The 18,099-nt window shown below is 38.2% G+C and overlaps 1 protein-coding gene across 1 annotated transcript in view; it reads left to right on the top strand.

The window, feature by feature from the left end:
* The window catches only part of LOC145780148 (uncharacterized), a 32,692-nt gene extending 21,733 nt beyond the window's left edge, over positions 1–10,959 (top strand). The window contains exons 23-30 of the mRNA XM_082591859.1: positions 249–442; positions 1,120–1,286; positions 1,456–1,882; positions 2,263–2,428; positions 2,647–2,869; positions 3,141–3,325; positions 3,658–3,809; positions 10,662–10,959. Of these exons, the coding sequence (XP_082447985.1) occupies positions 249–442; positions 1,120–1,286; positions 1,456–1,882; positions 2,263–2,428; positions 2,647–2,869; positions 3,141–3,325; positions 3,658–3,809; positions 10,662–10,959 (1,812 nt within the window). The remainder of the gene's footprint in view (positions 1–248; positions 443–1,119; positions 1,287–1,455; positions 1,883–2,262; positions 2,429–2,646; positions 2,870–3,140; positions 3,326–3,657; positions 3,810–10,661) is intronic.
* The last annotated feature ends 7,140 nt before the right edge of the window (positions 10,960–18,099 follow it).

The raw sequence follows: 18,099 nt of genomic DNA, 5'->3' as shown, positions 1-18,099 counted from the left end.
CTTTTTTAAGAATAGCACAAACTTAAATTTGCTCTGAAGTTCAATTAATGCTTGGGCTTGCGACTGCAAGTGCTTTAGCCTGTAATCTAACATTATAACATTTAAAACAGCTTTGAAAGAAAAATGCAAGAAACAAGCCATTGACTTTCAATTACAAAATAAACAAAGCTAAGTAGAATCATGAGAATATGTTTGACGCCGAATTGTAGCTTATGCTGTAAAAAATACTTTGCTTGAAACGTTTATAGATACACCTCGTATTGAACCCATGTCCAACAAGATCGTGTCAAAACAACGGCGTTTGCATTAACCAAAATGGAAATTACATGTGCTCATGCACGCCTGGCTTTGAGGGTGAATACTGTGAACAAAACGTTAATGATTGTAATCCTAACCCTTGTCATCATGGAGGAACTTGCATGGAAGGGCATGCTCGTTTGAGGTATCATGTAGTTCAATATGTTGTGGATCTTACTTTATAGATTGCATCAAAATGTGAAATGTCTATTGTGTTGTTGCTTTAAATTTCAATAAGTCAAATCTCGTTAGCATGCCACCCGTCCGGACCGAGAGAAAGTGGTATAATAGCAAGAGTGGCGTAGTAACAAATAGCATAAGATCTCCTTGTTCTTGAAGGAACGAGGTCTCTTGGAATTGCCGATCGCCATGAAGTCTGGGATGTGCATCAGCTAGGCCAGTTTCAAGGCCTTCTCCTTTATCAGATTGCCGCCGACAGGCAAATTCTGTCCTTTTGCTTGCTTCAGCCACATGGGCACCCTGTCATCGAGCTTCGGACCGTAAGCCGGCTTCAGTTGTTTCATGCGTTTTGATGAAACTTCAGCATTTATGGTCGCCTCGATTGCAACCTTCTTGCTGAGAATTCATCGTGATTCGCATAACTTCGATGCCCCATTTCTTGCACATCTCCCTGCCCAGCTTGGACTGATTCGGCTCCTTCACGTGGCATAGTAGCGAGAATAAGAGGTGGCATAGCAATTTTTTTTCTATTGAACTTTGTTTGGACCAAGAGAAAGTGGTATAGCAGCGAAAGTGGCATAGCCTAGTAGCGAGGTGGATTAGCTGCCGAATTTTTTTTAAATGATTTCGTTAATGGTTCAGGTGCTTGTGCAAAGCTGGCTACACTGGAAATCGATGTGAATTTATGATTGATAATTGCTTGTCTGGTTCTAACATAAAGTGTTACAACGGAGGTACCTGTATTCATCACCCAAACGGATATACTTGCAATTGTTCCGTTGGATATTCGGGGAATGCATGTGAAAATGGTAAGTACGTGGGTAGCCTACGTTTGGCCCATGTATTGTGATGAAGATGGCGCACCGGACAAAGTGCTCGTTTTCTGTCGCAAAAACAAAGTGATTTTCTTGATAAACTACAACGGTATGCTAGTTTAGTTAGTCTTATCTTCAAAACACTAAGCTTAATTGATTTCAGAAATCTTCTGCCCTCCAGACGAGCTTAGCTTGGGCCCATATCCAACCTCAACATGTACAGAAGGCGGCCGGCCAGGTACAGTTTGCAGACTTGCTTGTCCCAACGGAATGATTCCAATATTTACTGACGACACAGGAAGAGGCACAAGAACATGTTTAGAAAGTGGAACTTGGTCTATAAAAGACCACAAATGGGGTTGTAAAGTAATCACATGTGAGAATTTGACTCAAGCAAAACCAGAGAGGACAAAAGATTATTCTGATTCTGTTAACTCTCCTTTGCAAAGTTTGCGGTTCCAATCACCACACGAATCGTCCAGTGGTCGGTATAACTTTCACCGTATCTTTTGTAGCAGAAATAACTTTGTGGGATCAACATGCAGATTTGAGTGTTTAAGTGGACATGAGATGCATGGTGCTATATCAAGGTATATTAGAACCGTTTGTTTTTTCTACGTATTCTTCAACTTTAACTACTAATGTTAAGACGTACAGCCAGTCACTATCGACCAACCATGAATTTTACTATGTTCCGGTGCAAACATCTTTATTTTCTCTGTTGGAATACAAAAATCGAGCCATCTAGTTGTTTCCATGTTTTAAAAGTGGTGTCAATTTTGTCAATATTGTTTCCAGGCCTCACTTCACTCGTGTTTTTCCTTTGTGCAAACCATTTGCTACGTCACTAGTAGGCTATACAATGTACGTACACTATAGGTTTAACTGGCCATCTTACTGGGATATGCTTCACAATATTAGGCTGTGGATTGTGTAATCTACATTATAACCTCGTTTATTTGTTTTTCAGTGTTTGTCGCAAAAGTGGTTTATGGTCAAATCTTCCAGGTAACTGCGTCAGATCACAATGTCCGTCCTTTCAGTTTTCATCAAACTGTTCTAACGGAAACGAAATTGATTCAACTTGTATTGCAATATGTCCTGATGGCTTTGTAGCTCGTGGACCAAGAACAAAAGTAAATTTAAAAAAATATCACACAAAAAGGAAAGGTTTTAGGCTATCACCTACTCACAGTTTGTCAAACCACTTCAACTGTGTGAGTGCTTGAATCGAACATAATCTTCGACCGCACCACAATCTTACAATAAAATGCGGAAGAACTGGCGATGAAGTTAAGCCAAGCACTGCAATGTCTTAAATTTTTATCGCAATCTTGTGCTTTCTATCTTCTAGACTTGCACAGAACGGTTTATGTGGGAGCCACCCTCGCCTTGGTATTGCGTAGTAGCTACATGCTCCGAACCGCCACCCACGATAAGCAATGGCATATACAGATGTACATCTTCGAACAATCTAAAATCGGTATGTACAACAAGATGCCTTCAAGGCTACAAAGAAAATACACGTGGAAAATACACTTGTACATACTTACCGAACGGAAATAGCTTTTGGGAAGGTAAATTTGTTGCGGAATATCAAAATTGTTTTATTTTTTGCCAAAGCTAGTCATGAGTCGTAGATTATATTTCCTTTTTTTTTTTATCCAGGTCTGTTAAGCTTACTTTTGGAGAATCTGATGGTTTGTGATGTCATTTGTTTGAATATTAGGCTATTTGATGCATGTTTCAAATTTGCATCATTTAATATTGCAATCACGTAGTGCAAATTGAATGTATATCCTAAACACCAGTTTATATTGTTAGTTAATGCAAAATTTGCTCTTTCAGGCATATCTGGAGATTGCGAAAATATACCATGCCATAAAGTAATCGATTTAAAGACAGGTCACACTTTTGGGTTTAGAACAGCTGATAATCGTGTAACTTTAGCCATACCGCCATATCTTTCAAGATCAACGCAGTCTGGCCAATGTCGTTACAGAGCAGTGATTGCGATATCTAGCACATCTTCGGTAAGATCATTTAGAGCAGTAAAATCACATCACGTTACTGCCTGTTAAATTTATTTTATCTTTAAGACTGCAGTAAATTAATTTATTTTAATATTAGTAAAAGCTTTGTAAATTGACGAAATCAAGCTTATCGTGGGCCAACACAAACTCCAGATTCGATACCGTCATACAAGAATGTTTAGTCTCATGCATAAACAGGCCAAATAAGACACATTGTAACACGCAGCCAACGATGCAAGGGGCTGGCTAGATGAAGAATTCACTTACGGTGATGTCAAGCATCTGGTGTGACAAATTTTGACGAAGATAAACAAATATGTGACTTGTTGCAGGTTTCTTTAGATTTGTGGTACGGGCGCTCGCCAACTCAGTATCACTTGAATATTGGAAATAATGCAACAGCGAATGGGCTAAGAGAAATGTTTATGCCTTCAACGATAAGTCATGAAATTACTGGATTTAATTCAGAGTTAATGGCTTATAGGTAAGCAGCAATAAGCGATGCTTTTGTCGGTAAGTTATTATTGTGCATCGACGGACCTTTTCTTATACCTTATGAAAACAATGCTGATCACTATATAATACAACCTATAGCCTACTGGTAGGCTATAGTTGATTGGAAAATTCGAAAAAAGATCGGTTCGGTTTACCAAGAAAAATGTTATTACCCAGATGTCACTAATTGTTACCACGCAATTTATTACACCGTAGAAGCAGTGGCGCCGGCAGGGGGGGGCAGGCGGGGCAGCTGCCCCCCCCAATGTTTTGGGCATCATCTTTCAAATTTTTTATTTTTTTATTAATACATATTAATATTATTTTTTTAATATTTGGATCCCAACCTCAAGTAAGTCAACTCAAGTTGCAAAGGGGGGAAGGTAAAAGCTCTCTCTTTAAAAAAAATACGGAAAACCTTGATGACTAAATTGTACAGTAGATAAAAAGATTTTCCACAGAAGCAAAGATATAGACTTTTTAAAGTTTTAACTAACGTCACATTGATGTAGAAAAATAACAACCTGTTAAATTTTTGATACCTCACACTCCCATGACTTCTTCCGCGCGCATTTTGACATTGGTTGCTTGCAGTGATTCTTTCACTTAAACAAAACGTTTTGTTTCAGCAGTTTTGAGTAGTTATTAAGTTGTAAAGGAGACTCAATTTCTCCAATGTTTATCATTTATGTTTCTTCTTTAATCTCAGCAGAGTATAAAACTTGTAAAAGTTTTTCATCCATACGACGTCATGAATGAAATTATATCTCAAATCGGCGTAATGACGTGACATCATCTAAACATTTTACCGAATAATAAATTAACAAATTCGATCGTCAAAAGTGGTTTGGTGGTGGTAAATATTACGTAATGAAAAAAATGTGATTAGGTTGGAAGACATTACGTCATGTATTTTCAATACAAATATGAAGTTTAAAATTTATTCTTTTGTTCATAGTCGTAATCCACCTTCAAAGCGGCACTACAAAGAACAATTTTCGATAAGGGGGGCATCAAGAATAAGTCGACATGACTTTTAACCCTTAGAAGGTTGGGCTCCTGGAGTCTTGCTCAGTTTGTGGGGGGGGGGGCTGTCAATTCTTCTTATGCTTTAGGAGTGATATCTCTGTTATTTTGGCACGGTTTCAAAATTTGGGATTTACTTTGTAAAATTATTCACGCTGAGCATATCCGAAAATTAAAACTATGTGAATTTTAGAGATATACGTTGAAATGTTGAGGTCACTTATGAGTGTAATTTGTAGCGTGAGTTTACACATTATTTTTTGGTAGAATAATGAAGAACGTGCACAGTAATGTTGTGATTAATTTTTTTTTTACATTATTTTACATACAGCCAATGCCCTTCACGCTGTGAAACAGTTAGGATTAACGAGACATGGGCCAAATTAATTACTTTCATCCAGCTGGTGGGAAAATGTTTCACAATAGAATATGAAATATTTCAGAGGATGTGCTGAGAAATGCCTTATATCTTTTAATTTATAACCTTTATTCGCTCAAAATTTCAGCTCAATAAAGGTGAATAAAAGTTAGGAAAAGTCAAGAAATCTCGTAGTCGCAGCCTCAGTGGTTTTAGAGATACAACTGTTGATACAAAAAAGTTGAATTGACAGCCCCCCCCCAACCTTCAAAGGGTTTGCATTGAGTCAACAGATCTATGCCTTAAGGTTTACGTCATCTCCGGAGATCAGTAAAATATAAGGTTGTCATCTTCAGTGCAACAAGACCATTGATTGATTGGTTTAGTGAGGATTCGTGGTCCCATTGCTTTTATTTTGAGTGATCATACTGATTTTCAATTTATTCCTACAAGACGTTACGTAATGAAAAAATATATAACTAAGGTTGGAAGACATTACGTCATGTCTTTTCAATTCAAAATGAAGTTTAAAATTTATTCTTGTGTTCATAGTCGTAATCCTCCTTCAAAGCGGTATTACAAAGAACAATTTTCGATAAGGGGGGCATCAAGAATATGTCGACATGACTTTTAAGGTTTACGTCAGCTCCGGAGATCAGCAAAATATAAGGTTCTCATTATCGTGATTGTAAGCCGCGGGAAATTTTTTCTCTAAAAAACAGATTCCCGGGAAGCTAAACATTTTTTCCAGCCCTGGTAGAAAACAAGAGAAATTAAATAATATACCACTGTCTTGCATGTCTTGCACCAGTGGCGTAGCCAAGGGAGGGAAGTTCGGGGGTTTCAACCTTTCAAATTGAATGTACGGATGTTAATACATTGTTTACAAGAAAAGTTTTAGCCTATGATGTAATTTCTCGTCAAACTGTGCAAGGATGCAAGCCATCTGCAACTGCTGAGATCGCTTGTTCGATCTAGATTAACATCTAACCAGCCATTCGTTATACAAAACTTGAATATATCAGAAATAGCCTAAAGTAACTTCATTGTCTGAAAGCTTTTTGTTTGACACTCATCAAGATGTATGACCTCTATGACGTTACATTTTCTAAACTTTGGGTTGACTTCAGAGCATAAAAGTTAGTGACTTACCGGAATAAGATCGTTTTTTGAATCAACCAAGGAGAAAATTGATAAATAATAAAACTGTAATAATCTCGCAAAAAAAAGCAATCAACCTATGTCTTTAAAACAAACTTTGCCTAATTTTAAACGAAACTGCATTAAAAGAGCGAGTTTTGCCAATACCAAACATTCAAATATCTCAGTCTGGAATTAGCAACAAGAAAACATAGAGACTTAGCTTTATTTCCGAAAAATGCCAAAGAAAACATGATCTTATCCTTTTGCTATGCCACCGGACAGCACCATTTTACAGAAATATTCATACCCACAATTTTGTTGAAAATGCTCTCAGAATGCACCAAACTGAAAGTAATTTTTCAAAATTTTCTGGGGGAGGCCCCCCAGACCCCCCGCCGCTAAGTGTCGCCTTCGGCGAACACGCCATCGGGCTTCGCCCGCCGGCTGTCAACACCCCCCCTTTCAAAATTTTTTACTATGCTACTGTCTTGCACTGTCAATATTTTGGCCCCCCAATGTTGAAGGTCTGGCGGCGCCACTGCGTAGAAGTAAAATCAACAACCTAAATTGGACCGTTCTAGACGTTGCTGATTACCGTGCACCGTCCAACAACAGTTTGGCTACTTTTTTAAGTGAAGCGAATTGAAAAGAATGTCCAAAAGTGCATTGTGCATTTAACATAGCCTATACTGTAAAAGCAATTGTATCATATGGATGCTTCCACATTATGTAGATGCAAATGTAGAACGCATTTTATCTAAGATGCGGCTACAATTGTCCAAGAAGAAAAAAAAATCTTATTTATTTTTGTTTATTTGCATCAGACTCAAGATGCTCCATATTACAATCAAACATAAAAAGTAAAAACAAAGCAGATACTCAACTCCGAAGGGCTGAGTCGTAATGTACCAAATACAAAGATTGATAGTAACAGTCTGTTCGCATGTACTTCATAAATCCATTGATTGGAAGATCAGTTTACAAACTGATATAATTTTTTACGAATGAGAGCTTGAAAAGTTGTGGTATTGTTATCAACGAACGCAGAGGTGATGCTGCATCGTCTCTGCAGATTAAACAACATTATTATTGAGACAATTCTTGTGTAACAATTACTGGGTAAATTAGTTGAAATGGTTTTAAAAGGCCAGATAGATAGATTTATTAGATAGATTGATATTTATTTTTATAGATAGATACAGAGATAGATAGATAGATAGATAGATAGAAAGACAGACAGACAGACAGACAGACAGACAGACAGACAGACAGACAGACAGACAGACAGACAGACAGACAGACAGACAGACAGACAGACAGACAGACAGACAGACAGACAGACAGACAGACAGACAGACAGACAGACAGACAGACAGACAGACAGACAGACAGACAGACAGACAGACAGACAGACAGACAGACAGACAGACAGACAGACAGACAGACAGACAGACAGACAGACAGACAGACAGACAGACAGACAGACAGACAGACAGACAGACAGACACACAGACAGACAGACAGACAGACAGACAGACAGACAGACAGACAGACAGACAGACAGACAGACAGACAGACAGACAGACAGACAGACAGACAGACAGACAGACAGACAGACAGACAGACAGACAGACAGACAGACAGATAGATAGATAGACGGATGGATGAATGGAGATATAAATAGGTAGGTAGGTAGGTAGGTAGGTAGGTAGGTAGGTAGGTAGGTAGGTAGGTAGGTAGGTAGGTAGGTAGGTAGGTAGGTAGGTAGGTAGGTAGGTAGGTAGGTAGGTAGGTAGGTAGGTAGGTAGGTAGGTAGGTAGGTAGGTAGGTAGGTAGGTAGGTAGGTAGGTAGGTAGGTAGGTAGGTAGGTAGGTAGGTAGGTAGGTAGGTAGGTAGGTAGGTAGGTAGGTAGGTAGGTAGGTAGGTAGGTAGGTAGGTAGGTAGGTAGGTAGGTAGGTAGGTAGGTAGGTAGGTAGGTAGGTAGGTAGGTAGGTAGGTAGGTAGGTAGGTAGGTAGGTAGGTAGGTAGGTAGGTAGGTAGGTAGGTAGGTAGGTAGGTAGGTAGGTAGGTAGGTAGGTAGGTAGGTAGGTAGGTAGGTAGGTAGGTAGGTAGGTAGGTAGGTAGGTAGGTAGGTAGGTAGATAGATAGATAGATAGATAGATAGATAGATAGATAGATAGATAGATAGATAGATAGATAGATAGATAGATAGATAGATAGATAGATAGATAGATAGATAGATAGATAGATAGATAGATAGATAGATAGATAGATAGATAGATAGATAGATAGATAGATAGATAGATAGATAGATAGATAGATAGATAGATAGATAGCTAGATAGATAGATAGATTTGGTGTGGTATTGTTTACTTTATTTTAAATTAGTTCAGTTCGTTTTTAGCATCTTAGCGGTTGTGTACTACAATTTCCTTTTATGCAAGCAATTTTATTATTTTGTTAAAGCTGAAACTTCCTTACCGAATAAAGTTAAGGAAACTGTAAAATAATTATGGGCTGAATCTAACAAATAAATTATTTTTTGCGTGTGTTGTTGTTGCAATGCGGCATAGTGCATAGGCCTAAAATTATCCAAAAAGATGTAAAAAATGCTTCAAGCGTAAAATTCTACTTGCATTTTTCTTGCTGGCAAAATGTGTCCTCTTTTTAGGAAATTTAGGCGACCAATATATGGTAGGCCTAATCTACAGTATGTTTGAGGTGGAAACATAGGTTACATTCAGAGATGGGCGTGATCTTGATCTTGAAGATCACAAGTGATCTTGATCTTGAAGATCGCTTTTTTTTTGGTGATCTTGATTTTGATCTAAGATCACTTTTTTTGTGTGATCTTGATCTTGAAGAACAATAAGATCAAGATCACTTTAAAATTGAAGTTTACTTACTAGAAAGAGGCATTTTTTTAGAACTCGTACTGTACAAAGTAGTTAGTGGCAACTACTAACAATAAGCTACTGTTAATAAGATATGTGTCCAACTAAAGACGATTTAAAGTTCATCTAATCTGGTCACTGGTCAGTGTTGCCATTTCAAATTGAGAGAAGTTTTCTGTGTTGGTCATAATAAAGAAGTCAACTTCCGTGTATGGTACTTTATGTTGACTTATAATAAAAATGATTTAACTTTGTTCACAATTTTCATGTATGAATTTTAAAGAAATGTTTGCTTTCTTTGACTCAATTTTAGATGTTTCAAAAGTCTAGATTGGCGGTGTTAAAAAATCTGGACTCTAGCCGACTTTGGTCATGTAAAGTGGTTTATTGCAGCAAATCAACCAGACCAAGACTTGTTTAGGGTCTGAGTATGAAGTGGTTTGTCTGACCGCAAACCTCTGAACGTTTTTGAAAGCAGACAACAGTATCAAGGTTGCCAGATAGGTAAATGGTGCAATAAACATTGACATAATACAGTGAAAGTTAAAACTACTTAGTAACACGAATAAAAACTCCCACACGGACCAAACAAAAATTTGGTAAAAAATGGTGCAGTTCAAAATTTATTTTTGTTTATTTATTATAAACAAAAAGTATAAAACTAATTGCAAATTTTGTGACTTTTTCAGTACTACTGTAATTAACCTCGGCCTTGGGTGTGACGTTGCGATTTTACGCAAACTACGTCAACAATTAATAGGCCTAATAGCAACAGTCACTAACTGATTACAATTCTTAGGCTAGCGTTCGAGTAGTTAAAAGTAAAAGTTAGCAATACTAACTATATACCTTTACCCAGGTGGCTTATAGTAATTATTTTATGCAACATCATTGATCAAAAACTTGATTTTTTTTAAGTACACAAAAAGTGATCTTGAAAGTGATCTTGATCTTCAAGATTACGATCTTGATCTTCAAGATCACATAGTTTGGTGATCTTGATTTTGATCTTCAAGATCACCTATTCTTGGTGATCTTGATCTTCAAGATCACCAATACTGGTGATCTTGCCCCTCTCTGGTTACATTGAAAATAGGTGAAGCGAAAATTGTGCATATCTACGCATAGGCTAGAGACTATATCGACATACTTTCCAAAACATTTTTGTATAGCCAGAAGTGTTCTAAATGTACAACCCTTTAGATTTAAAACTACCAGTATTCATAACTTTGCTGGTGCTAAAGCTTTAGTGGATGAATTCTCGATAGCTGCGTAGATAAAGTTGGAACGAAATTGTCAGTGGTTTTCTTCTTTTCCTATTTGGAAGTCCGATTCCTCATCTATCTAGCCTTTTTAAAACGACGTTATGCTTTTTCTATCATTGTTGATAAATTACCATTGCTTTACATGTATTTAACAGGAAGATAAATCTCTTGTACCGGTACCGAAATGAAACTTTGGTGAGACAAAATGATATGATTTCGGGAGTGCGGATCTTTGAACCTTATTCTCACATCAGCTTGCGAATCACAAACAATCTTGTGACATTCCGTGACAACAGAGACCTGCAGGGAACAGTCAGATTGTCTCCAAATTTAAGCTCAGAAAATGATAGAGCTGTCCGCCATGTTGGGTTCAATCGACTGGCAAATTTGTCCAAATTACTACGCAATATTAGAGTAGGTTCGGACCTGTGTTATGTGTGTATCAATGAATAGGCATAAATGTTTATTTGCTACATTATTTTGATTGTAATATGATTAATTTCTATTGTGTCCTTCAATGCTCATGTAGGCCAAATGAACAATAACAAAAATCTGCTTACATGTTTAGTAGGATTGAGCCAGAAAGTGTAGCCTCAGCCAAATAGGCTAATCAAGATCGGTTACCTTTTCGAGAACAATTTTCTAGTCGATGAAGTTATCAATAGAAACTCGAATAAAGCCTGATCTCTGATTCAAGTCATTTGTAGGAGTAGGGTATATTAGCCTACATTTTTTTCTGAAATTTTATAGCCTACCTTGTCTGCTTACAGTGAAAATGCATTGTTGAGATTATGACTTATTTTCAAGAAAAACCGGGATTTTTTAACAACTCTAATTTTGATAAAGAAAACGAAAGTTAGCGTGTGACCTACTCCCAGTTGGCAGTAGCCAAAGCCCCAAATGGTAGTTTAGCAAACCACTGATCGGATGTTGGTAAATTTTTACTGCTGAATTGCCGCAACAACTGACAGACCATCTTTCAGGCGCGCACGTATGAGACTGCACAGCTAAGCGCGAAAACAACGCAACGGTTATACAGTAAAAGCGGGAAGACGACTTTTAAGTGTTCTCACAGTTGCCGCTCTTTTTTTTACGGTTGTCGAGAGCAGGGTGGCCAGATGTAAATTTGGCAAGGAGCCAACTGCACGTTCAAAAAAGGCCAAAAAAGAGCCAACTTCTAAAACAAGGGGCCAAAAAAAGGGCCAACTCAATTTTCAAGTAGCCTACTAAGAAGCAATTTCACTGAATTAGCAACGCATTCTTAGCAATATAGCTATATAATATGTCACTTGTAAACAAAATAAGTAAGGTAATATCTTATTTAATAGTTATTGTGTAAACAAAAAATTTCACATTTCTTTCTTGTGCTAGTTGTAACGTGTTATTTTGTTTGGTAGTTGCAGTAAACAATAGATTTGTTTGGCCTGCGGAGTGCGGATGGAGCCTTAGCCTTGTGCTTATCAGTTTTATCATGCCTTTCTAAATTAGCGACCTTTGGAACAATAGTGCAATGGCATAACTTACAGAAATATTCTTTTGCTGCACCTGGAGCTCTTTTTACCCAAAGTTTTTTCCCAATTACTACTAAATTACCATTATATTTCCTACTGCTCTCATATCCTGCTTTCCACTTTTTTGGAATCCTAATCTTCGTGGATCAAGGTCAACAAACACAATTGAAACAAAATAGTGTACCGGTACCAATATTGGTGTTATTGGGTTACCACCTTCTCCAGAAGACAAGACAAAAAAATCACTGGCTACCAGCTCTCACAGCACCACATTACGTGAATGATTAATCTATTCTCATTTCACAAGGATTCGTAGTTCGGACACCAAGCGTTTCAAAAAAATCTGGAAATTCGAGTTTTAAAATTTTACAAGCAAAAATTTGTTACATATACTTTGAAAAAGGCCAAACAAGGGCCAAACTAAAATTTAAGGAACCAACTGGTTTTGAAAAAGGCCAAAAAAGGGCCAAAGAGCCAACCCAAAATTTGGGAGCCAGCTGGCTTTCAAAAAGGCCAAATTTCTGAAAGTTGGCCCCAAAAGGCCAACCTGGCAACCCAGGTCGAGAGTCTCGATTTTCTGGTTTTCATTTGTGAGAGCCCAGGTCGAGACCACTTTCCCTTTTAGCCTACACAAAACTAAGAGGCATTCGGAGCTTGGAAGCACACTTGGCCATTTGTAGGTCTACATACAAATGCAATGCTCAAGTGTGTTTTCCACGCTTGGGCAATAAAGTGTAGGCAGTGCCGGTCTTTGGGATGTGCAAACCGTGCGATCGCACAGGGCCCGCAAATTAGGGGGCCCGCAATTTACTCAGAAAATGCAGTAATTTTGTCATTTTCAAAGGAAAAATTCAACAAGTGAATTCAGCAAAGGAATTCGCAACAAGAAAACATAGAGACTCAACGAATTCAACCTATTTCGTCGCCTGAATATTTCGTACCCTGAAAAGATCGAGAAAAAAAAAACGACATAGCCGAAATCGCTGATCGGAGTTGCCGCAAACATTTCAAAATTTCACGATCTTTTCAGGGGACGAAATGAGTCGAAATTTAATTTTGTTACACGATTTCAGGGGACGAAATAGGTTGCATCCAGACTCAACATACTGTAGAGACATAGCTTTATTTCCGAAAAATGCTAAAGAAAGCATGATCTTATCCTTTTGTTATGACACCGGACAGCACCATTTCACAGTAATATTCATACCTAAATTTTTGTTGAATATGCTCTCAGAATGTCCCAAATTCAAAGTAATTTTTCAAAATTATCTGGGGGAGGCCCCCCAGACCCCCCACCGCTGGTTGTCGTCTTTGGCGATCACGCCGCCACCACCGCCCCTCCCCTTTCAAAGTACCTAGCTACGCCACTGAATTGGATTATTGTCATTGGGGCCCGCAAAAGCATATTCCGCACAGGGCCCGAAAAACCCTAAAACCGGCACTGAGTGTAGGTCTACGTTAATCCAATCTTGCAAACTTGAATAAAGTTATTTTTCTGTGTTTTAGGAGGGCGGGGGGGCGATCACCCCAATCTCACCCCCTGGATCCGTCACTGAGTTAAACATAAAAAAACTAAAATTATCTCAAAACAGAAATTACATTGAAATTTAAAATTTCCAATGGGATTTATGTAGGCTACATTAAATCAAATTTTCAGTTTGCGCCTACGTCATATTTTATTTCCATCAAGACAGAATGACTTGTACCCAAATATTTACCACTTTGCTCTGCAGCCAACAAACCACTTGCTTGATCATAACAATTTATTGTTTTCCGTGAAGTCGATGTGCGATGCTGTTGTCGTGCCGAAGTAATGAATTTGATCTGAAACTGATATATGAAGAAAGATAAAGATGTTTGCTTTTTTCTAAGAGCATTAAAAGACAACGAGTAGTAAGCAAATCATCTCAACAAAACTAAAAACTATCTGACGCAAACAAATTTCATTAATAGGCTAAATGACTATATCTTCTTCAAATATTAAATTAATGTCCAAAAGACTAATTGTTAAGTGGTGAGAGCGGAACTGATGCTTGCCATAACATAAATGGGGTCTAGAAACAAGCAATGGCGACAAAGCGCCAACGTTTCATGAGTATAAGAAGCTCTTCAAACAGGGGCGGATTTAGCGAGTAGCCGTAGAGCAGAAAAGTAGCTACGAGGGAAAGGGCTTGGGGAATGGGGATCAATCGCTCGTCCAAAGTTTTATCTTGCCCCCACCCCCAAACAAAGTTTTTATTGCTATTGCAACGTTTTATTGACATTGTACTGCAAGTTGAGTGACGTTGCATATCCTACAATCAAAATAAGTAATTTACCGTGGTATAGTTCATGGCCAGATTAAGGTTGGTTAAATCTAATGTCTGGGGTTATCGACCTAAGTAGAAGTCATGTACAGTAGTCACTAGTCAGACTGTCAGAGTCCTGTTGATTTTATTAGATCTAGCATGGGCTATTGTATATTTTGTTCTGTTCTTTGTTTCATTTCCGTTCTTTGTGCCAAACATAATTAAAATAAAATAGGTCTGTCGTACGAAACATCTAACAATATTCTTTTGAATCTTCTAGAGTGGACTCTAGAGCCTACACTTTACAGCAGTAGCATATCTAGAAAAATATTTTGAATGGAGGGCACCAGAGATTCGACAAAGCAAAAGAGAAAAGAATTTGAAAGAGAAAATAAACAAGTTTTAGTTTGAAGTTGAGTTTTAATTAATTTGTCTTTTACAACCACAGAAGAATTTCAATATAATTTATTTGTTCAAAATTTGTAAACTATATAGATAGCCTATTGCCAACATTACCATGTGGAGCAGAAGCGTGGTCACTCGCAAAACAGAACCAAGAAAACTAGCAGCAGCGCAAAGAAATATGGAAAGAATAATATTAAACATAATATAAAAAAAAAGAAGATTAGACATGAAGTTATCAGATACAAAACACATATTATTAAAGATGGTAGGCCTACTGAGTTGAAACCACAACAAATGGGCGGGACATGCAGCAAGAAACACTGGCAACTGGTTGGTCAAAATGGCCTCGGAATAGATACCAAAAGATATGAAAAGAAGGTGACAGGATCAGGGACGCCGGAAGCGGGGGGGGGGGGGGGGCAGGGGGGGCAATAGTGCCCTTTTAAAGTCATGTAAGCAACTGCACATTTTGCAATATAACAATTTCTGCTATTCGCTTTTAGCCTAATAATAATCTTTCATTTTTGCCTCAAAATAATATTTACGGCAGAAAATTTTGCAACACAGTACAGGCCTTAAAACTCGTTTTTTTTTCGGGAGCTCCTTCTCGGCGGCCAAATCTGCGTGCTTGGAGGCCAAAATACAAAATAAAAATAACGATAGCACAAGTAAATAGAATTAAACTTGCAACAATTCTAAAATGATCACTTAGCGTTGTTTAAGTCTGGGCCTGGGCGACGTCCTACAATAGAATCGTTGCACCACGCAATAACTGCTTTATAGGGATTGTAATCCAGTACTGCGCGACCATCTAACGACACTCGCACGACTGTCTCCAATGTGGCTGATTTTAAAGAAGTTCACCACTCCTCGAGAATTCCTTTTAGTAACGAAAAACAACGCTCGACATGTGTTGACGATGACGGCAAGGTAATAAAATAAGTATTTCAATGATGTGAAGGACATTACTAAAAGAAGCATAATTTTTGCAAAATATGATCAAAAAACGTTTTCCCCTTGGATGTCAACTAACCTAGTTCTCCTTTTTAACAACGATTCAATGTCCGACAATATCGAATCGACATAAAAACGACAATATTGCTAGCCGATGTAATTTAGCACTTCGGATTAAGACTTTGTTAAAATAAACGTCAAGAATTACAAACAAGCTGGTGATCGCAGATGCAAAACCCTAGAAAGAAAGCAAAACCCTACAAATATATTCCATCAATAACAAATATCCCCGCACAATGCAACAGTGGCGATTATGCGTCACTCTTTGACACTACATGTTTTCGACAGTTAATTCACGATCATTCTATTGCGAAATTAAATAATTGGCTAGAAGAGACCGTCGCCCAAACTTGGCCGATTGAGGAGGTAGCACCGGCGGTCATTCAAGCACTACTTAGCGGCCATGGCCGCAGGCTGCTTTAAGGCTTGACAGTAGGTTACATCATTATAACATAGCTTGATGCCCTTCTTTGTATACCGGACGCTTGTAGGCTATCATTACTCAATAGCCTACATAGTGAGCTGATAGATTAGCATTATCTATATCTTATCTTAAAACTTGAAAAAAAAATTGCCTTTAAGTAAAAAAAAGTGCCCTTTTTTCGTAATCTTGCCCCCCCCCCAGTCAAAAATCGTTCCGGCGTCCCTGGACAGGATGACATTGAAAAAAATATTGGTAACTTATCATCTCACCTGGAGGAGAGCAGAGAAAGACAGAATGGTGTGGAAACATCTGAGGAAACCATCTGCCAGAAGTGGAATGTCGAGGAATAAGCTGTAGGCCTAAGTGTCGATTCGCACAACCCTACGGGCTGTGCGAAATGCGTTTAATCTTTTTAAAAAAAACGGTAGTTGATTGCAATTCAAGAACTCTCAACCTTAGAGTCTGGGAAGGAATCCAAATCAGTCAGTAGCCTAAACAACAACGAAAAATTGTATGATGTAGGCTACCCGTAAGCTTATAAACATTAGCATTTTTATTCAACCATCCAAGTACATCAATGACTAGGCTACTGAATATTTCTAAAATTTTCAGACCAGTTGCTGATTTCTAGTGCACTAAATCGCTTTTGAGCACAAGAACTTTAAGTAGCCTACCGTAGCCTACTTAATGTGTGCATGAATGTGTGGAGTTACTGTTATGAAGTGGTAGCTGCCTTTCGCTACCACCCTGATTGCGCCATAATCTTACCAACAGTTGTACAATGCATTGTTTTGACAATTACATTTACTCTGCTTGTTTGTTAATATATGGCGCTGTAGAAAGAAAAAGAAAAATTGACTTGACTTGCTTAGATAACTGCGTCTTTTGAAAATGTTGTCAGCAAGAGCTCCGACACAAAATTCAGTGTGCTTTTTCACCCGGTTAAAGTTAAACCATTCGCCGCGGCACTGGCAATCCTATAATGAAGCACGTTCAAAAGAGTAAAAACTGAATTCGCATCCATAAGTGAATCAGACACATGGCTATTGCTTTCAATACGGCTTACTTGAATTATTGCACAAAACGAAAAGTAAAAATTATGGATGATTTTCATTCGCATTACAATATTTTTCATCCGAACAAGTGCGTAGGCTACCATCTCACACGTTGAAAAGCACTGTTTTATGCCATTGTTTTTTCATTTTTTTTTTATATGAGGGCTTTCCTCAAGTGCTGGAGTCACCATTTCTTTAGGGTTGCTATTTACTAGTAGACCATATGGTCGTTTCGTTGTCTCCCTGTCAGTATGGGGAACTTGTGCCACTTTAGCAGTGTAAGAGGCTATACAACTTGCATAGGCCTATTTCGATTTAAGCTACCGTTTCTACAATTGATTGATTGTGCACTATACTTACATTATTCGATTTGCTTATTCCCTTGATTAAAAAACTTTGATTTAATAAAATTGAACTTTTGTTTAGTTGGAAATACGGCAGGCGAAGTCGAAAAGGTGGTTACGCGCCCGGCTCAAGTTCACGCGGCGCCGGTTCGACTCTCGGGGTGTGCGCTTGAGCAACGCATTTCAGGACTGCTCTCCATTCAGCGGCACCTAATGGATGGAATAATTCCCCGGCAACAACACTTCAACAAACGAAAACTTCACTCTGCCAATCTCGGTAACTGGCCCTGTGTCAAGAGCCTCTACAAGTATGCGAAACAACCAGGAATAACCAATCAAGGCTTTGTCAGTCCGAGGATAAACATTCACAACCAAACCAACCAAAATAACGTTCTGCTATAAAAATGGTCAATCTAGAAACGCAACTTCCTTTCTCACCTTGATTACGGCTTGGATGCAATAAAGAGAGATGTGCCCTTTTTCCAATATTTTCGATCAGCTGATTGGCCTAAATGACACTGAGAAATGTCGGTCATTTCTTGATATTAAAAT

Source organism: Aplidium turbinatum, chromosome 11 (assembly GCF_918807975.1).
Source record: "Aplidium turbinatum chromosome 11, kaAplTurb1.1, whole genome shotgun sequence".
Lineage (NCBI taxonomy): Eukaryota > Metazoa > Chordata > Ascidiacea > Aplousobranchia > Polyclinidae > Aplidium > Aplidium turbinatum.
Note: the sequence above shows the minus strand (reverse complement) of the source record. Positions and strands in the feature narration are given on the sequence as shown.